General features: G+C 52.6%; 1 protein-coding gene across 1 annotated transcript in view; it reads right to left on the reverse strand.

Annotated features, from left to right (window-relative positions):
* The window catches only part of col27a1b (collagen, type XXVII, alpha 1b), a 191350-nt gene extending 169634 nt beyond the window's left edge, over nt 1-21716 (reverse strand). Inside the window, exons 1-2 of the mRNA XM_084308104.1 lie at nt 21262-21716; nt 17572-17642 (exon numbers count right to left, since the gene is read on the reverse strand). Of these exons, the coding sequence (XP_084164230.1) occupies nt 17572-17642; nt 21262-21314 (124 nt within the window). The 5' untranslated portion in view covers nt 21315-21716. The remainder of the gene's footprint in view (nt 1-17571; nt 17643-21261) is intronic.
* Between the last annotated feature and the right edge of the window lie 309 nt (nt 21717-22025).

The raw sequence follows: 22025 nt of genomic DNA on the forward strand, positions 1-22025 counted from the left end.
AGAACCACGCCCGACGACAGCACAGTACTCTACCGGACCAGGAGGTCCAGTACAGCCCAGGCTATACCCCTGCGGAGCTGCGCTACAGACCCCCGACGCTATTCACGGGTGAGCACGACGCACGACCCGCACCGAGGAACAGCACCTGGACCAGCGGGCCATGGTACACAGCCGGTACCAGCCCACGCCAAGGAGCAGGAGGAGACTCGCCTAGGAGGCCTCTCCCCCAACGCTCGCCGATGTATCAACAATCCGCGTCATACATTGGCACACCTATGGTACCAGACTTCACCCAGGAGAACCGGGCCCAGTATACGGAGCTCCGCATGTGTCTGGAGACAATGTTGGTGGATGTCATTGATGAACGCCATAAATACGCGATACTACTGAAGCATTTAAAGGTACCCCGCGCGCACAACATAGCGCTCGCCTACGCCACTTCCACGACCCCATACACCGCAGCGCTGGTAGCGTTGGACCAGAGATATGGACGTATATGGGATTACGTGATCCAGGAGATCAGGCACATCGACCGCCTACCCCCAGCAACAGACAATCGAGCACTGGACGACCTGTCCATCAGAGTGCAGTCCCTGGTAGGGATGCTGGGAGCGCAGAGGGAAAAGGGTAGGCATGAACTATACGCCAACTCAAATGTAGAGAGGATCTTGGAGAAGCTACCGCCCGCCCGACAGGAGCGCTTTAGGCGGCAGAGAGACCACCGAGACCCTAATGGCCCCGAACCGAACCTCCTCGATCTAGCCGACTTCCTGGCGAGAGAAGTCAGCAGCTTACGGCTAGATACATTCGGACGGAGCGCCCCTGGCTCCAGAGAAGGAACCAGGAGACTAAATGATGGAAGAAGATCGGTGACTGTCATGCACCAATCGGAGTCAGTGCCAAGCAGTAGGAGCCACAGTACCCCCTCAAGAAAGGAGAAGTGGAAGATAGTGTGCCCCTACTGTGAGAAAGAACACTGGCTGTCACAATGTGACTCATTCCCCAAGATGAATGCGGAGGAAGCGAGTCAATGGATAAAGTCCAACAGACGCTGTTTTCGCTGTGCGCGATCACACATGGCAGCCGAATGCCGCTTAAAGAAAAAGTGCAGTCGGTGCGATGGAGTCCATCTGGACATACTCCACGACAGTAACAGACGGCGGCCTCCACCCGCACCATCAAGCAGCAAAGCAAGCGTCATGTACATCGACCCCGCCAGCAGCAGCGGAGCCAGAGTGCTCTTAAAGGTAGTCCGTGTGACATTGAGCTACCAGAATAAAGTCATGGACACTTACGCCGTCCTTGATGACGGGTCAGAGAAGACCCTTCTGCTCGCGTCCGCTGCGGCCCAGCTAGGGCTGCGGGGGAGCGAAAACCAAATGACAATTCGGACAATAAGAAGAGATTTGAAAACGATAAAGGGCGAGAATGTCTCATTCTCTATCGCAGCAAGCGGCCAGCCCGAGCGACGGTACAGGATTACAGACGCTTTCACCAGCCAAGAAATAGGACTCTCGCGGTACACATACCCCGTAGCCAAGCTGATGGAGAAATATGTACATCTACGCAAGCTACCGATCCCACTCATAGACGGTGCTACCCCGACACTGTTGATAGGCTCCGACCATGCAGACCTCATTGTCCCGATAGACCGGGTTCATACCGGACCCAGAGGCTGTCCTGCAGCAGTCGAGACCCGCCTAGGATGGACTCTCCAAGGCCCACTCGCCAAATCTCTCAACCGAACCACAGCCACTAGCTGTCTCCACTCCCGAGTCACAGAGGGAGACACCGCACTCCTGCAGCATGTAGAGAGGCTATGGACCTTAGAACAAATGCCCTTTAAGAACGAAAAGAAAGACATTCGCTCTAAAGACGACATCTACGCCATTAACCTCCTCGAGACGGGAACAAAGAGAGTCCCAGTCAGCGGCGTGTTGAGATACGCCACGCCACTCCTGCGGCGGGAAGGGATGCCTACCTTTCACGCAAAGAAAGACGCCACAGAGCGGTACCTACTAAACACAGAGCGGCGCTTAGCCAAGGACCCCGCCCAAGAAAGTGTATACCGCGCTGAGATTGAGAAGCTCATCACAGCGGGACACGTCACAAAGATTGACATTAAAGAGGCCGACCAGACGACTGAATCGTGGTACGTGCCCCACCACAAGGTTCATCACAACGGCAAAGACCGCATCGTGTTTAACTGCAGCTACCAGATCGGATCCCAAAATCTGAATAAAGAGCTATTGCCCGGTCCTACACTCGGCCCCTCCCTACTAGGCGTACTACTCCGCTTCCGCCAGGACAAGGTGGCTATCAGCGGGGATATCAAAGGGATGTTCCTGCAGGTGAGATTAGTAGAGGAGGACAAGCCCCTGTTGCGGTTCCTATGGAGAGAGAGGCCAGGAGATGAGCACCCAGCCATCTACCAATGGGAAGTCCTCCCTTTCGGAACTACATGCAGCCCATGCTGTGCTACATTTGCACTACAGAGACATGTCGCAGAGGACCCAGCAGCGGACGAAGAGGTCCGACACAGTGTGAAGAACAGCTTCTACGTAGATGACTGTCTACAAAGCGTTGCGACCCAGGAAGAAGCCGAGGCTCTCCTACTTAAACTCCGCGCCTCTCTGATCAAAGGCGGCTTTGATCTCAGGCAGTGGGCCAGCAGCGATCCGCACGTACTGCGCAGCCTCTCCTCCGAGGACTAGGCAGCGAGCAGCGAGACCTGGATGGCCACAATCCCAGGAGAAGCCCAAGAGATGACACTAGGACTAGTGTGGCGCTTCAAAACAGATTCGCTCCACTATAGACACAAACCCCTGACCACGGAGCAGGGAAGGTCGACGGCAATACCGACCACCAGACGGAGTGTGTACAGAACACTCGCCCGACAATATGACCCGTTAGGATGTATACTACCGTACACCACCAGGGCAAAGATGATTGTACGAGCATTGTGGGACAAGGACCAGGGCTGGGACGACCCCATTCCCGCACACCTTGCATCCACCTGGAGAGAGTGGGAGATGGAACTCCACTCACTCCCAGGCGTTAATATACGCCGAAGCTACTTCCCACCCACGGTGAGGCCAGAGACATGTAAAATGGATCTACACGTCTTCAGTGACGCCTCCGAGGTCGCCTACGGATCAGTAGCCTACTTGCGGGCCCAAGAAGAGGGGGGAGAGATCTACACAGCATTCATCCTCGCCCGCTCGAGAATAGCCCCACGCAAGCAACAGTCTATCCCACGTCTAGAGCTCTGCGCAGCCCTCGCAGGAGCGCATCTAGCCACGCTCATCCAACGTGAGCTCACCATTCCGGTGCATAGAACAATCCTGTGGTCAGATTCCACGACAGTACTCACCTGGATCAAATCGGATTCATGCAAATACAAAGTCTTCGTGGGAGTCAGAGTCACTGAGATTCAAGAGTTAACCGGAGAGTTAACCGGAGAAGCAAACTGGCGCTATGTTGATACAAAACACAACCCAGCTGACGTCATCACCCGGGGAATGTCCCTAGATGACTTAACCCGTCATAACATCTACAGTGACGGACCAGCATTCCTCAAGCTCCCGGAAGGAGATTGGCCCACGCCCACCCCGAGGGAAGCAAGTGACGAGGAGGCTGAGAATAAGAAACCCATGTTCTGTGGATTGAGCACTGTTGTCTCCGCAGACCCCAACATAGACGATTGCATTACCATAGAGAGTGCGCAGCAACGGACATTCCTGCGGCACCACCCAGAGATTCAGTCCCCCGCTGATATGTCAGCAGCTGACTACGAGGAAGCAGAACTGCTTCTACTGCAACGAGCCCAGAGAGACTCGTTCCCCGATGAACTAGACTGTCTACAGGGAGGAAAGCCCGTCCCATCAGACAGCAGATTGATTCATCTGGCCCCCGAGAGTGACACACATACCCTCATCAGAGTGGGTGGTCGCCTGCGGAGAGCCCCCAATTTACCGGATGACATTAAGTACCCGATCGTATTGAACAGCCGACACAAGGTCACAGAGCTGATTATAAAGAAATACGACGAGGATGTACACCACGCAGGAGCAGAGAGAGTCTTCGCGGAAATCAGACGTCGTTACTGGATACTTCAAGGAAGAGAGGCGGTGCGACGCTTCCAGCGAACCTGTCTAGACTGCCGAAAGTGGCGCGCGCAGCCCAGCATACCACGGATGGCTGACCTACCTCCATGTCGCCTCCGACTCGGCGACAAGCCATTCCACTCAACAGGCATGGACTGTTTTGGCCCGCTGCACATAAAGAAAGGAAGAGGCACCGAGAAGCGGTGGGGTATTGTATTCAAATGCATGACCACCAGAGCGATACATATCGAGCTCCTTCCGACCATGAGCGCAGACTCATTCCTTATGGCCTTCCGAAGATTCATATCACGGAAAGGAAAACCGTCTACATTGTTGTCCAATCACGGGACAAACTTCAAAGGCGGAGAAAGAGAGCTGAGGGAGAGCTTCCAAGCTATGGGCCCAGAACTTAAGACCCACCTCGCTCCAGCCCAGATTGACTTCCAATTCAACCCCCCAAACGCACCCCACTTCGGTGGAACTTGGGAACGAGAAGTACGTTCTATAAAGACAGCCCTGTACGCAGTACTTGGGGCCCAGACTGTGGCGGAAGAAGTCCTAATGACAGTCCTCACGGAGATTGAGGGAGTATTGAACTCAAAGCCCCTCGGTTACGTCTCCAGTGATGTAGCAGATGTCGACCCAGTCACCCCCAACACCCTCCTGATGGGGCGGCTAGATCCCGCGTTACCCCAGACAATGTACCGGCCTGAAGAAGCGAACGGCCGACGAATGTGGAGGTACAGCCAAGTATTAGCCGACAAGTTTTGGAGCAGTTTCCTACTGCACTACCTACCGTCTCTACAGACCCGCCAGAAGTGGGTAAAAGAGAGAGACAATTTGACGGAAGGAACAGTCGTCATGATTATTGACCAGTCACTACCCAGAGCTATGTGGCCGGCTGGCCGCGTAAGCAAAGTGATCACCGGTGCCGATGGCAAGGTCCGAGCAGCTGAAGTAATCGTCCAGGGGCGCATTTACACCCGTCCTGTGGCGAGGCTCATAGAACTGCCCCGACTCCCAGACACAATCGATGATGACCATCAGTGGATGTGAGCGGATCGGAGCGTGAGCGGCGCGGGGCGCGGAGCGGCCGGTTTTGACGTGAGCGAGGAGTGGGTTTTAAAATGAGTCGGCGCGACGTCCGGAGCGAGAGTTCTCCTCCGCTCCAATCCACTCCAGGCCGCTCACAGTGGTTTAACACTGATGTAATATATACATGCAGTACAATGCCAAAGCAACAGATGGCGATGTACAAACATGAAGGCCAGTTTCAACCAATGAGAAGGGTGAACCTGTGATAGGCTGTTCGTTCAGGCTTTGTCACTGTAGAGACGCCCACACTCACTCCAGTTGAAAAAGTATCGACGCCATTGTTGTTGACGTTAGCTTACATGCTAACGTTAATGGCAGCGACCATAGCATTGTGGCTCGGCTAGCCTATCATCGCTTAATAGAGATAGTGAATGGATAAACAACGTTATTTAACATTGCAGAATGGCTACAATTACAATGCGGCTCAATACAAACAATTGTTAAGGGGCCCAGGGGGTGTAGACTGTTGTAGTTTGAGCTCATTTACACCATGCTCCAAAAAAAGAAGAAAAAAAACTGCGAGCGATCTGGCGCGGGGAGCGGGGAGCGCTCGATTCAAGGTGAGCGGGGAGCGAGCGGAGAGCGACTTGGGGGCGGGGTCAACATGAGTGATTAGCGGAGCGGACCAAGCTTTAAAGAGCGAAGAGCGGATTTCTCGGCCGCGCCGATCCGCTCACGTGGTCTGATGACCATGACCCTATGACTTTGTGAGTTGACTGACCCTTACAGCGAACCCTTGAGTGGTAGACAGTGCGGTTAATCTGTCTCTGCTTAACTAATTGGGTTGGGACCAATTAGGGGGCGGCTGTTCTGAAGGATCAGATTAAACCGAATATATATATTTATTTATATATATATATTTAATTGTATTTGTATATCCCCTGATATCCCTTGTATATTCCTTGTACAATATGCATTGAATATCCCTTCTAGTCTACTGAACATCCCATAATAGTCTCCATTCTACCATTGGACGAGACCTTGGTGCCAGGTCGCCATACCCCTCAGACCAGGTTCAATCGTACCGCTCAACATGTATGGACAAGTCCTAGTTCCGCGTAGGAATATGTCTACCGCACCACTAATGGTACTATTTGTTCATAGTGCGTATATATACTGCGCTATTAAAGTAGAGCTTTCTTTTAGTCCAGTTCCTTACCCTCCAACAGAGTGACAGACGCAAAAGCCTCCCCGCGAACCACGTGTGGGCAGTAAGGCCAATTCGGCCCAGTATCGGCATTGAGACATCGTGTATATTAATATTTGAATAGTCATATTTGGCACTATATCGTCGAGTTGGACGTATTCTATTAAGCTAATAATAGTCTATTCATATGTAGTGCCTCGTGCGGTAAGAGTTCTATAGTAATCAGCACCCCCATCGTTTCGGGCATCAGCTGGACGCTTATCCAGGGTGGTTGACCCCACGTGAAGCTGCACCCGAGGAGCTCCAGGCCAAAGAGCGAGTGGACCTGTATATTGGATTATTCTACCGACGACGGCTAGCCTTCCCCGGCTTGGATTATGCTTTGAGTACTTTGATTATTCTATGGATAAAGGCCAACACTGCGGTGTGTTGGAAATACCCCCCCCGGAGAGGACGACAGGTGAGAAGACGCTCTACACGACGAGGTCGCCTCACGTCTCTCCATCGTGGACTGGAGGACGCCGGCCACAGAGAGTCCAACTGCTTTCATCTGTGGATCGAGGATCGCTGGGCACCGGGTCGCACGACTGTGGGCTCTCCCAGGATACCCTCGGCCAGACGGGATACAGCCAGACTCTACCCCCCCCCTCCAGCTGTCCTACAAGCAGTCGGAACCTTCCCCTAGTGTATCCAGCTATATAATCATTCAAGTATCATTGCTATTGTTCCCTAAATATTCCAGGTTGTATATTTGCTTCCTGCGCAATCAGAGATTGGACATTCGATATTGATCTACCTACGAATACTCATTTGCCATAAAAGTGCATACTATTTCAAATCATAAATGTAATTAAGTGATCGTTGTACATACCTTTTGCTATGTATTATTATTAAACGCAGACTTTCGACTTGGTACATTTGTGTTGGATCCGTTTCATCAGGTGGGAGTGTTTATCATAATTATTTATACCTAGTACTGGGTGGCCAGAGTCTAAAGTACAAGAGGTAGTGGTAGTAAGTATCATATCTAACAATACAGTCAGGGAATTGTACCCCTCAGTTACAGTAACTAAGAGTACATCAGAGACAAGGTAAGGACTATATGTTACCAATCTTGCGTTGATCCGATGATTTTTTCACTGCAATCGCAGGTTGTGTCTGTAATGTCCTGTGTAGCGTTTGCCGTTGGTGGCGCTCGAAGCATAGTACCCCCCCCCCACACACAAACCCTTTCGTGGATGCATGATGAAACATAATACCGCTAATCTAGCGTTGATTTCAGATCGATTCAATAATCAGGCAAGAAATTAAACGATTTAAAATGAAATGCAGATAAACGCTGTTTTGGCTGCGTTCCCTGGGATTACACAGAATCGCTCTGGAACTATGCTCGTATTCACCACGGTATAAAACGGAAATGTATTGATGAAAAAATTATCTGTTTTTTGCATGTTGACCGGAAGAAACTCACTGACAATCGACGGCGTTATTAGATCCATAGCTATAACATTTATGACATACACAACTACATGACATTTATGGCATAGGGACATACATGACATACAGGTATATAGTACTGTACTGTTACATTTGTGACATATACGATATGCAAATATACAGTACTGTTACCCATAGATCCTAACATATATATATACATATGATGGGAGGAGACTGTACATTAGGAGGGGGTGGGTCACTGGGTGGGAGGAAAAAATACATTAGTGGGTGAAGCTCTCATCGAACATAAACACAAACGTGTCCTTGTTTACATCCGTGAATAGATTATTTTGGATGTAAGAGGCCAATGTGAAGCCGAATGTTATCCGGACTTCTGTTGGTGCAGATGTTATAGTCCTACCTGAGATGGCTGCAGGGGCCGAAAATAAATGCGAAATAGTAGTTTGCAGGCGGGTTTTTGCAGAGGTATCGGTACGCTTAGCGCTCAGCATGTGCGACTAGACTGCTTTTTTTGTGTGTGCAGCGAGCCGCGTAATGGTCTTTGACTGGGACCAACCATGGCGCAAACAGTGGATTGTCGAGCCAGTTCTCGTTAAATTGGCACTTTCCCATATTAACGAGTGCAAATGCAAAACTAAACTAATTTTTTTCACCGCAATCGCAGGTTGTGACTGTAATGTACTGTGTAGCGCTTGCCGTTGGTGGCGCTCGAAGCATAGTACCGCCCCCCCCCCTGCCCACACACACCCTTTCGTGGATGCATGATGAAACATAATACCGATAATCTAGTGTTGATTTCAGATCAATTCAATAATCAGGCGAGAAATTAAACGATTTAAAATGAAATGCAGGGCGGTCAGGTGGCGTAGCGGAGATTGCGCTCGTCACCAATGCAGGAGATGCTGCAGGGTTCGAGCCCAGCTCTCGGCGTTGCTACCAGCTTGGCTGGCCGTTCACACTAATACAATTGGCAGTATTAGGGGGTGGGGAAGCTGGCAGGTGGGAATCTGGCGTTGTGGACAGCAACGCCTACAGGTCAGGTCTCGGCGCTTGCTAAGCGGGGCAGGACTTGGTGGAGATAGCGTGCCCTCCCACGCGTTACACTTCACCAATGAGAGTCCTCGCTGCCAAGTGAAAAGACGTCACTGGCTGTCGGCGCACGTCTCGGAGGAAGCGCGCGATCGACTCGGGACGCCCTTATACCGACTTGTAGGAGAACATGCGTTCCCTGGGATTACACAGAATCGCTCTGGAACTATGCTCGTATTGACCACGGTATAAAACGGAAATGTATTGATGAAAAAATTATCAGTTTTTTGCATGTTGACCGGAAGAAACTCACTGACAATCGACAGCGTTATTAGATCCATAGCTATAATATTTAATATAGGTTTAGCACTGCAAAACACAGGCATTTATCTCATTGAACAGAGCGTTGGCACTGACGGCCCACAGTGCCCCCTGCTGAACGGCACTTGATGTGTTAAGCAATTAAGTAAATAATTAAGTTGAATTATAATTGTTTTTACCCAGGGACAATGCACTTTAATCAGCATCTTCAGTTTCCACATCAATGTAAATGTGCCAGAATTAGCTAATGAGCTAGTTTTGTAGTCCCTGCCTAACATGCACGTCTTCATGGTGTGGGAGGAAACCGGAGGAAACCCATGCAAACACGGGGAGAACATGCAAACTCCACACGGAAAGGCGCCTTGCTGGGGTTCGAACCCAGGACCTTCTTGCTGTGAGGCAGCAGTGTTCACTGTGCCACCGTGCCGCCCTATGAATGTTTTGTTTTGAGTTTCAGACAGCTTCAGTGCTCCTCCGTGGTGTATCTCATCTGCAATGATGACATAATGACAATGACATGGTAACAGTTACTGTAAACCTTCATTTACTCCATTGAACACTATACAAAACGCTGTGGACGGAGAGTTGGGGGGTGCAGGAGGGTGAGGGGGGGGGTGCAGGAGGGAGAGGGTGGGTGCAGGAGGGTGAGGGGGGGGGGGGTGCAGGAGGGAGAGGGTGGGTGCAGGAGGGTGAGGGGGGGGGGGTGCAGGAGAGAGAGGGTGGGTGCAGGAGGGTGAGGGGGGGGGTGCAGGAGGGAGAGGGTGGGTGCAGGAGGGTGAGGGGGGGGGGGTGCAGGAGGGAGAGGGGGGGTGCAGGAGGGTGAGGGGGGGGGGGTGCAGGAGGGAGAGGGTGGGTGCAGGAGGGTGAGGGGGGGGGGGGGTGCAGGAGAGAGAGGGTGGGTGCAGGAGGGTGAGGGGGGGGGTGCAGGAGGGTGAGGGGGGGTGCAGGAGGGTGAGGGGGGGTGCAGGAGGGAGAGGGTGGGTGCAGGAGGGTGAGGGGGGGGGGGTGCAGGAGGGAGAGGGTGGGTGCAGGAGGGTGAGGGGGGGGGGTGCAGGAGGGAGAGGGGGGGTGCAGGAGGGAGAGGGGGGTGCAGGAGGGTGAGGGGGGGTGCAGGAGGGTGAGGGGGGGTGCAGGAGGGTGAGGGGGGGTGCAGGAGGGTGAGGGGGGGTGCAGGAGGGTGAGGGGGGGTGCAGGAGGGAGAGGGGGGGGTGCAGGAGGGTGAGGGGGGGTGCAGGAGGGAGAGGGGGGTGCAGGAGGGTGAGGGGGGGTGCAGGAGGGTGAGGGGGGGTGCAGGAGGGTGAGGGGGGGTGCAGGAGGGTGAGGGGGGGTGCAGGAGGGAGAGGGGGGGTGCAGGAGGGTGAGGGGGGTGCAGGAGGGTGAGGGGGGGTGCAGGTGGGCGAGGGGGGTGCAGGAGGGTGAGGGGGGTGCAGGAGGGTGAGGGGGGGTGCAGGTGGGTGAGGGGGGTGCAGGATGGTGAGGGGGGGTGCAGGTGGGCGAGGGGGGGTGCAGGAGGGCGAGGGGGGGTGCAGGAGGGCGAGGGGGGGTGCAGGAGGGCGAGTGGGGGTGCAGGAGGGTGAGGGGGGGTGCAGGTGGGCGAGGGGGGGTGCAGGAGGGCGAGTGCAGGAGGGTGAGGGGGGGTGCAGGAGGGTGAGGGGGGGTGCAGGTGGGCGAGGGGGGGTGCAGGAGGGCGAGGGGGGGTGCAGGAGGGTGAGGGGGGGTGCAGGTGGGTGAGGGGGGGTGCAGGAGGGCGAGTGGGGGTGCAGGAGGGTGAGGGGGGGTGCAGGAGGGCGAGGGGGGGTGCAGGTGGGCGAGGGGGGGTGCAGGAGGGCGAGTGCAGGAGGGTGAGGGGGGGTGCAGGAGGGTGAGGGGGGGTGCAGGTGGGCGAGGGGGGGTGCAGGAGGGCGAGGGGGGGTGCAGGTGGGCGAGGGGGGGTGCAGGAGGGCGAGTGCAGGAGGGTGAGGGGGGTGCAGGAGGGAGAGGGGGGGTGCAGGAGGGTGAGGGGGGGTGCAGGAGGGTGAGGGGGGGTGCAGGAGGGTGAGGGGGGGTGCAGGAGGGAGAGGGGGGGTGCAGGTGGGCGAGTGCAGGAGGGTGAGGGGGGGTGCAGGAGGGCGAGTGGGGGTGCAGGAGGGTGAGGGGGGGTGCAGGAGGGCGAGGGGGGGTGCAGGTGGGCGAGTGCAGGAGGGTGAGGGGGGTGCAGGAGGGTGAGGGGGGGTGCAGGAGGGTGAGGGGGGTGCAGGAGGGTGAGGGGGGTGCAGGAGGGTGAGGGGGGGTGCAGGAGGGTGAGGGGGGCGCAAGAGGGTGAGGGGGGGTGCAGGAGGGAGAGGGGGGGTGCAGGAGGGTGAGGGGGGGTGCAGGAGGGAGAGGGGGGGTGCAGGAGGGTGAGGGGGGTGCAGGAGGGAGAGGGGGGGTGCAGGAGGGTGAGGGGGGGTGCAGGAGGGCGAGTGCAGGAGGGTGAGGGGGGGTGCAGGAGGGTGAGGGGGGGTGCAGGTGGGCGAGGGGGGGTGCAGGAGGGCGAGGGGGGGTGCAGGTGGGCGAGTGCAGGAGGGTGAGGGGGGTGCAGGAGGGTGAGGGGGGGTGCAGGAGGGTGAGGGGGGTGCAGGAGGGTGAGGGGGGTGCAGGAGGGTGAGGGGGGGTGCAGGAGGGTGAGGGGGGCGCAAGAGGGTGAGGGGGGTGCAGGAGGGTGAGGGGGGGTGCAGGAGGGAGAGGGGGGTGCAGGAGGGTGAGGGGGGGTGCAGGAGGGTGAGGGGGGGTGCAGGAGGGAGAGGGGGGGTGCAGGAGGGTGAGGGGGGTTGCAGGAGGGTGAGGGGGGAGGGTGAGGGGGGGTGCAGGAGGGTGAGGGGGGGTGCAGGAGGGAGAGGGGGGGTGCAGGAGGGAGAGGGGGGTTGCAGGAGGGTGAGGGGGGAGGGTGAGGGGGGGTGCAGGAGGGTGAGGGGGGTTGCAGGAGGGTGAGGGGGGAGGGTGAGGGGGGGTGCAGGAGGGTGAGGGGGGGTGCAGGAGGGCGAGTGCAGGAGGGTGAGGGGGGGTGCAGGTGGGTGAGGGGGGGTGCAGGAGGGTGAGGTGGGGGTGCAGGTGGGTGAGGGGGGGTGCAGGAGGGTGAGGTGGGGGTGCAGGAGGGTGAGGGGGGGTGCAGGAGGGCGAGGGGGGGTGCAGGAGGGTGAGGGGGGGGTGCAGGAGGGCGAGGGGGGGGTGCAGGAGGGTGAGGGGGGGGGGGTGCAGGAGGGTGAGGGGGGGTGCAGGAGGGCGAGGGGGGGGTGCAGGAGGGCGAGGGGGGGGTGCAGGAGGGCGAGGGGGGGGTGCAGGAGGGTGAGGGGGGGTGCAGGAGGGCGAGGGGGGTGCAGGAGGGTGAGGGGGGGGGTGTGTGAGGTGGGGGAGTGAGGTGGGGGTGTGAGGTGGGGGAGTGAGGTGGGGGTGTGAGGTGGGGAAGTGAGGTGGGGGAGTGAGGTGGGGGTGTGAGGTGGGGGAGTGAGGTGGGGGTGTGAGGTGGGGAAGTGAGGTGGGGGAGTGAGGTGGGGGAGTGAGGTGGGGGAGTGAGGTGGGGGAGTGAGGTGGGGGAGTGAGGTGGGGGTGTGAGGTGGGGGAGTGAGGTGGGGAAGTGAGGTGGGGGTGTGAGGTGGGGAAGTGAGGTGGGGGAGTGAGGTGGGGGAGTGAGGTGGGGGTGCAGGAGGGTGAGGTGGGGGAGTGAGGTGGGGGAGTGAGGTGGGGGTGTGAGGTGGGGGAGTGAGGTGGGGGAGCAGGAGGGCGAGGTGGGGGTGCGATGTGGGGGTGTGAGGTGGGGGAGTGAGGTGGGGGTGTGAGGTGGGGGAGTGAGGTGGGGGTGTGAGGTGGGGGTGTGAGGTGGGGGAGTGAGGTGGGGGAGTGAGGTGGGGGAGCAGGAGGGCGAGGTGGGGGTGCGATGTGGGGGTGTGAGGTCCTGCTACATCCATGTAATTTAGGACGGAGTAAGATTAAATCCAATGCTTAAGTTCCACTCTGTGGCCGTTGAGACTAGCTACATTTTGAGACAAGGCTTCCAGCTGAGACAGTTCAAGTGTTCAGGAGAGAATTCTCTCATGGGGTAAAGTAAACACACTGTAGCCGGGTCTCTGGCCTAGATAGATGAAACGGCGATGTTGGCAGGGCTGCAGCTGACCGAGCTGTGGGGGGGAAGATAAATGCTGGTCACCTCTGTCATAGTTAAGCGTCCAGGTGCCTCAAAAGCAGGAACGATGGCGTACCTCATGGGGGCGTGACGTTTCCATCTGACAACCTTTTTTCATTCCAATTATTTAGACGATGATTCAGTTAATACTGAAATCTTACATCTTGACCATGGACCATCGGATCGTTTCGATTCCATTGAATTTGGTTAATTTGTTTATACTTTTTTTTTATTGGATGTGTAGTAAGAATAGAAAAATGCCAAAGGGACCAGTTACTTCACCTCTTCTGCATGTCATTATCATATAGCGATATCATACGCAAATTTGGCATAAACTTTCATTTTTACGCTGATGACACCCAATTATATATACCTATTAAGCCAAATGATTCCTCCCAACTACAAAACCTTGAGGCCTGCTTGCTTGCCGTCAAAAAATGGATGTCGCAAAACTTTCTACTCCTTAATGCAGATAAAACTGAGATGTTAATTGTTGGCCCCCCAAACCACAGAGGCCTGTTTCAGGACATCTCCCTCAACTTTGATACCTGTCATGTATCCCAGAGCTCCACCATAAAAAACCTCGGAGTCATTTTTGATTCCTCCCTCTCATTTAATGCACATATAAAAAACGTCACCAAAATTGCATTCTTCCATCTTCGTAATATCGCAAAAATACGCCCCATTTTAACTCTGGCTGATGCTGAAACCCTGATTCATGCTTTTGTCTCATCACGTCTGGACTACTGTAATGCACTTTTTTCAGGCTTACCTAATTCAAGCATCAAAAATCTTCAACTCGTGCAAAATGCGGCTGCACGGATACTAACTAGAACTAGAAAATTTGATCACATCACACCAGTTTTGTCCGCCCTACATTGGCTTCCTATCCAAGCCCGCTCTGACTTTAAAGTGCTACTCCTCACCTACAAAATTTTAAATGGGCTTGCACCGCTCTATCTATCTGATCTCATCTCCCGATACTCGCCCGCTCGTGCTCTGCGCTCACAAAATGCGGGGCTTCTATCGACCCCTAGGGTTAAAAAGAAATCCGCCGGCCACAGAGCCTTTGTCTACCGCGCTCCCTACCTGTGGAACAAATTACCTGCCGTCATCAGGGGCGCCTGCTCTGTCGAAGCTTTTAAATCCCTGCTTAAGACTCATCTTTTCTCTCTCTCCTTCAACCTACCTTGATCTCACCTGGTCGGGGACTGACCTTTAGATTAATCTGTGTAGTTTAGTTATGGTACAGGGTACTACATGGTACCACTGGGTAGTTTACTACAGGGTAGTTTAGTTAGGGTACAGGGTACTACATGGTACCACAGAGTACTACTTGGTACTGCATGGCATTACAGGGTACTACATGGCTTACACAGCTCTACATGGCACTACAGGGTACTACATGGCACCACAGGGTACTACATGGCACTACAGGATACTACGGGGTACTACATGGCACTATGGGGTACTATAGGGTACTACATGGCACTACGGGGTACTACATGGCACTACAGGGTACTACATGTCTGCTCCTTTGCAGCACCACAAACATGGGAACTCTCTAACTCTTCCCCCCCCCCCCCCCCTCTCCCCCCCCCCCCCCCCTCTCCCTCCCCCTTCTCTCTGAGTACCCGTCTCCTGGCGCTGACCAAGGTGATGGATGCCTCGGGGTCTTGGCCAAGCTTGTAGTGACTGCTCTACATGCACCTCCGAGGCATTGGATCAGTTATTCACCGCCGTCTGTCCGTGGTCCTGTCAACTGATTAACAGACTGTTAACAGATTAACAGTCAACGCGGTTTCATTGCTGGGTTAAGTACTTCTATTCTATTCACATAATACGCTTACTTCATATATCTACTCCATTCACATATATGCCTACCACTTGTATCTATTGCTATGTCCGCCTACTACAATCTCATGAGCTGTCTAACGCCTGTCCCGTCTCCCTGTCTTCCTATGACTTGCTGTCCTGGAGTGTTGACCGGAGTGTTGGACGTCCCGTGACGAAGGCCGGGAGACTGCGACCCCCTCTGCGTGCCCCCCTGTCTTCGGAGGTTTCGTAGTGGTGACCGGAGTGCCGGATGTCCCGCGATGATGCCGGGAGTTCGCGACCCTCTCTGTGCCACCCCCCCTTCCCCCTGTCTCCGGCTGTCCCTGAGCAACGACCGGAGTGCTGAATGTCCCGTGACTAAGACGGGGAGGACGTGACCCTTTTGCGCCGCCCCTGTGCTTCAAATAGATCCGCTATCAACTCTATCTTTAATTTTTCAAAATGTACAGTTGCTATTGCATGCACTCATCTGTGTTTCACTACACACATGAGTGCATGCTTACCAACTGTCCGTCTGCAACACTACTATCACCGACATCTAAGAAGGGAGATCCCCCCTTGAACGGCCCTTCTAAGGTTTCTCTCCTCCACATTGCCTGTGGAGCTTTTTTCCCTATTGTTAGGTTTTAGTGAGTTTTTCCTTACCTTCGCGTGGGGTATGTCTGGGAGTGCTTGCATTCTTTCATTTATTTGCATTCATCTAAAAAATGTTTGGACCCTATGGTGTTCTTGTTCTGTTCTTGACTTATTGTTATGTTGTCTTCTTGACTTGTTTAAAGAAGACCTGTACGGCCCATGGGGACATTAACGTGTGTTGTCGGGCCCTATAAATAAATTTGATTTGATTTGATTTGATTATAGAACCACATCTAGATGACATTCTTCTGTCCTCACTGTGGTGTAGAGTGTACCGTGGGGTGTACTTAGTATTGTACTGCAAGTACCTGGGTGTACTTAGTATTGTCTTACTTTCTCCATTTTAAATTTTCGGAGGAACAATATTTTCAAACTTAGTAAGTTAGAGTGTTGTGTTCATTCATAGTTAAAGACAGTAGAGGTTGAGTACTTTATTATCTAAAGATGGTAAGTTAGTGTTGTGTTCATCCATAGTTAGAGACAGTAGAGGTTGAGTACTTTATTATCTAAAGATGGTAAGTTAGTGTTGTGTTCATCCATAGTTAGAGACAGTAGAGGTTGAGTACTTTATTATCTAAAGATGGTAAGTTAGAGTGTTGTGTTCATTCATAGTTAAAGACAGTGGAGGTTGAGTACTTTATTATCTAAAGATGGTAAGTTAGTGTTGTGTTCATTCATAGTTAAAGAAAGTGGAGGTTGAGTACTTTATTATATGAAGACGGAAAGTTAGAGTGTTGTGTTCATTCATAGTTAAAGACAGTAGAGGTTGAGTACTTTATTATCTAAAGATGGTACAGTAAGTTAGAGTGTTGTGTTCATTCATAGTTAAAGACAGTAGAGGTTGAGTACTTTATTATCTAAAGATGGTAAGTTAGAGTGTTGTGTTCATTCATAGTTAAAGACAATGGAGGTTGAGTACTTTATTATCTAAAGATGGTAAGTTAGAGTGTTGTGTTCATTCATAGTTAGAGACAGTAGAGGTTGAGTACTTTATTATCTAAAGATGGTAAGTTAGAGTGTTGTGTTCATTCATAGTTAAAGACAGTGGAGGTTGAGTACTTTATTATCTAAAGATGGTAAGTTAGAATGGTGTGTTCATTCATAGTTAAAGACAATGGAGGTTGAGTACTTTATTATCTAAAGATGGTAAGTTAGAGTGTTGTGTTAATTCATTATTAGAGACAGTGGAGGTTGAGTACTTTATTATCTAAAGACGGTAAGTTACAGTGTTGTGTTCATTCATGGTTAAAGACAGTGGAGGTTGAGTACCTTCTTGCGATTTATCACATTCACAGACCCCAAGTGATTTGGATTGACTTCACAGCTGCAAATACACAGGGATGTTCAAAATCTTTCCAGACATGATGTGGTTCTTCAGTGCAAGGGTTCCTAATCAAGACATGATGTGGTTCTTCAGTGCAAGGGTTCCTAATCAAGACATGATGTGGTTCTTCAGTGCAAAGGTTCCTAATCAAGACATGATGTGGTTCTTCAGTGCAAGGGTTCCTAATCAAGACATGATGTGGTTCTTCAGTGCAAGGGTTCCTAATCAAGACATGATGTGGTTCTTCAGTGCAAGGGTTCCTAATCAAGACATGATGTGGTTCTTCAGTGCTTTCAGGGTTCCTAATCAAGACATGATGTGGTTCTTCAGTGCTTTCAGGGTTCCTAATCAAGACATGATGTGGTTCTTCAGTGCTTTCAGGGTTCCTAATCAAGACATGATGTGGTTCTTCAGTGCTTTCAGGGTTCCTAATAACAGCATGATCTCACCACGAGGAGGCTGTCCTCCTGTAGTTACTCACCTTCAGCGCGCGCCTGTGCGAGCCTCACACAGCAGGTGCAGCACAGTACAGTCCAGAGAATTAGAACTCTCCTGTGGGAACGACAAAGGGTGGACAAAACACTAATCAATACCGTCAGCCTACGTTTACTTGGGAAGCTGTGAACTTTTGAGGACAGATTTATGTCGGCATGTGAAGTTAACACGGATAACACAGCAATAGTATTTTTTGAACTGCAAAAGGTTACCGACTCCCCCTCCAACTCAGTTAAGGTTTCCTCTCAACGCGCCACACTGCATCCTCCACAGACAGCGCTCAGGCCAATTGCCCCATCTCAAACCATGCCCTGGCCTCTTTCCTTGATCATCCAATCACAACTGTTGCTTCGAGGGAAGCGACAGTTGTGATTGGAGGATCAGGAGAAGAGGGCGGGGTTTGAGATAGGTCAGTTGCAGGGTGACGTTACAGCAGCAGCATCAGCAGCCTCTCTGCTTTGCTCAAAGACCCCACAGCTGCTTCCAGTCACTGAGCCGTGTCTTATCTCCTTGTCACCAGGCCGCGTGAATACTTTCCCTAAGGGGTTTGTACTTTTGCGCGATCTGTTTGGCCACTGACGTTTCTGGTCATGTGACATGTGCGCCAAACGTGTGACGGCAAGTTCTGCCACCGGTTAAGCTTAGGCACTCTTTCGAAGTTGGTTAAGGTTAGAGTTTGTCTTAGAGCAGGGCGATAGAACACCAGCCCTGATTCCAAACTCTAACCTTAACCAACTTCGGAAGCGTCGCCTAAGCTTAACCAGTGATAAACTAGGCGTTAGGTAGTTTGCAGGCTGTTAGACCCGGAAATAGGCGCAGAACTTGCCGTCACACGATTGGCGCACACGTCACATGACCAGAAACGTCAGTGGCCAATCAGATCGCGCAAACCGAACGCGGAAGTACAAACCCCTTAGGGAAAGTATTCACGCCACCAGGCCTGACAAGCTGCCCGTCAGGAGGCTGCGATTGGCCGATAGGGCAGCTCTCCAGGAGGCTGCGATTGGCCCTATAGGGCAGCTCTCCAGGAGGCTGTGATTGGCCGATAGGGCAGCTCTAAAGGAGGCTGTGATTGGCCCTATAGGGCAGCTCTCCAGGAGGCTGTGATTGGCCGATAGGGCAGCTCTACAGGAGGCTGTGATTGGCCAATAGGGCAGCTCTAAAGGAGGCTGTGATTGGCCCTATAGGGCAGCTCTCCAGGAGGCTGTGATTGGCCGATAGGGCAGCTCTACAGGAGGCTGTGATTGGCCGATAGGGCAGCTCTACAGGAGGCTGTGATTGGCCGATAGGGCAGCTCTCCAGGAGGCTGTGATTGGCCGATAGGGCAGCTCTACTGGAGGCTGTGATTGGCCCTATAGGGCAGCTCTCCAGGAGGCAGTGATTGGCCGATAGGGCAGCTCTACAGGAGGCTGTGATTGGCCGATAGGGCAGCTCTACAGGAGGCTGTGATTTGCCGATAGGGCAGCTCTCCAGGAGGCTGTGATTGGCCGATAGCGGAGCTCTCGCCGCTTCTCACCAGGCCCTCTGGAAGCTTGCATGACGTCACACCATGAAGGTCTTAAGGAAAATCACTATTTCCGAGCGCGAGATAAACATCTGGGGCATCGTCCCGGTCGCGTGAACACTTTAGGCAACCAACATGCGCTTCCGCGTTGCTCTGAATTGCTCTGATTGGCCGAGCGCGCGCATGCGCATGAGCCGCGACGCGCTCCTCAGAGGCAGGAATACTAAGCTCCCCCTTAAGCTCCAGGAGAGAGGAGAGAGGCTGAAGACCCGCAATTCTTGCCCGACTGATGGGAGCCGAATCCCGGATCCGATTTTTCTGATGAATACCCCCAAAACATGGAGGTCCCGAACGCATGGAAGTATTGATTGCGCCGTAACGAATCATTAAAGAAATATACCGTTAACTGGAATATGTTGTGCCTTTACACATATGTTGGATTATGTAATTGGTTTGTCATGACAAACTAATAAAAAATCGCGATTTACCCGGTGGCTACAACAACACACAGTGACTTGCAAACCGCAGTCACGTAAGGGGCTAGTAGTCACTGTGTGTTGTTGTAGCCACCGGGTAAATCGCGATTTTTTATTAGTTTGTCATGACAAACCAATTACATAATCCAACATATGTGTAAAGGCACAACATATTCCAGTTAACGGTATATTTTTTTAATGATTCGTTACAGCGCAATCAATACTTCCATGCGTTCGGGACCTCCATGTTTTGGGGGTATTCATGAGAAAAATCTGATCCGGGATTCGGCTCCCATCAGTCGGGCAAGAACTGCGGGTTTTCAGCCTCTCTCCTCTCTCCTGGAGCTTAAGGGGGAGCCGCGCTCGGCCAATCAGAGAAACGCGGAAGGCGCTCTGCCAATCAGAGAAACGCGGAAGCGCATGTTGGTTGCCTAAGTGTTCACGCGTCCCGGTCCCCTCGTCTCCTCTCTCTGAAGCGTCAACACGCCAACGGTTTAACCGGCTGTGGTGTCCTAGCAGATGATAAGTGGTTCACGGCGAAGCAGCACGTCCATCGGCCATGAAAATCGTTAACTTTTTGTGGTTTTCCTTTTACACACTGAGGCCTCCCACTGACTGCCAAGTGGTGCCAGAGAGAGGTGGGAGGAACCTGATCGCTCCTCCGGCACCGAGAAACGCCAGAGCCACTGGTCAACCACAGGCACATATATTGGCACGTGAAGACGTGACACTCAATCTGGACTGGACTCTCAATACTTTTTTTTTTTTTTTTTTTTTTACGCTGCACAGCAGACTTAACATTTGCGGAGACAGACGAGGGGGTTGTGCGGTTGGTTTGTGACCGCAAGTTCTGGATTTAGCCCTACTTTAAATATGATGCAATATTTTATACATTTTGAGTCCCCCCCCCCCCCCCCCCCCCCCCCCCCCAAGGGCTAACTGGCCAATCAGCAGGGTCAGACGCACGGTGGGGAGGAGAGGAGAGAGGGAGGAGAGGAGAGAGAGTTTTCTCTCCTCCTCTCATACATCTCCTTCAAATCAGTCCCAGACCGTTGGCAACGCATACTGATGCTGCAAGACACACGTTCAAGTACACTGTACTATACACAGCAAACATATGACTGAAGAACTACTGTAACAGACTCACTTACTGTGAGCGATACGCTGTCCTGTGGCCTATAGTACGTCTTACATGTTGTCCAGTAGTATTTATCTTTCTAACACACATGTTAGGTGTCATCATTATGTTGCTCGACGTAATGGATTCACCTGTGTTATCAAACATTGCGCGGACTAGCCGACACCGCAAACGAATGTGTAACTACTCCTGAAAACACCACAACATGCAAAAACGACCAGGTGATATATTTAGAACAATCATCACTCACTGTCAAATCAATATATATTATACGTATTATTATTATTATTATTATTATTATTATTATTATTATTATTATTATTATTATTATTATTATTATTATTATTATTATTATTATTATTATTATTATTATTATTATTATTATAGTAGTAGTAGTAGTAGTATTATATTATATCATAATATCATGCATGCATTCATTCGTACGTACTTGTGCGCGCAGGTGTTGTCAATACAGTTCGTCGTGATCGAACCACATAACCTGTGGGAGAAACGCTATTTGTTCAGACAATTAAGATTGAAGTTATTATAGCTACTCACCCCCCGACTCCAGCTGGTTTGAGTTTGGAGTGCGGGGCATTGTCCGGCTCCATAGCGGTTACTTCATTCTTTCTTGGGAGTTCTCACTACAGTCCAGACGTGGCACAATTACGCACAGTATTTCCATTCCAGGTGTACCTTAGGAGGATGCCGCGAAGAGTGAACACTGACATGAAGTAAATAGTAAATATAATATATCACAGTGAAAGGGTGTCTTATCTCATTGCAGTGTCATGATGGTGGCAGGCTTCGTCCAGTGACAGACGGTGCGGCGGGGAAACGCGCTCTGGAGAGCAGCTCCACCTGTGCGCGTCTTTTCCGCGCGCTTTGGGAACCGCGTCCAAATGTAGAGTCTCCGCGCTCAGTCACCGGATCAGCAGAGCAGAGGACGACCGCCTTTGCATGTCGACGTCTCGAAATGCAAGTTATTGTGTGGAGTGTGTGGAGGGGATTCTTGAGAATTGGGGAACACCACCCTCTGTCGCCCTCAGCTGACATCGATGGAAACAAACGCAGCGCTCATAATGGTGTGTGTACAGAGGAGGAGAGCGCCTGTTTCGTCGAAGGTGTGTCTTCGTTGAAATGCTGCCTAAAAGCGGTGCTAAACATGTGTTGTTGTGGACCGTTAATGGACCCCCACACCACACCACCGCGAGCCACGTGGACGAGGTGCAACCTTAGCGAACATCTGTCGGTTTATATGGCCCGTCAGCGGAGGTCTAGACTAGACAGATGCATCATCACTGTTTGCACTTGGTTTGTCT

Source organism: Notolepis coatsorum (genome assembly GCF_963971535.1).
Source record: "Notolepis coatsorum genome assembly, chromosome: 2".
Classification (NCBI taxonomy): Eukaryota; Metazoa; Chordata; class Actinopteri; order Aulopiformes; family Paralepididae; genus Notolepis; species Notolepis coatsorum.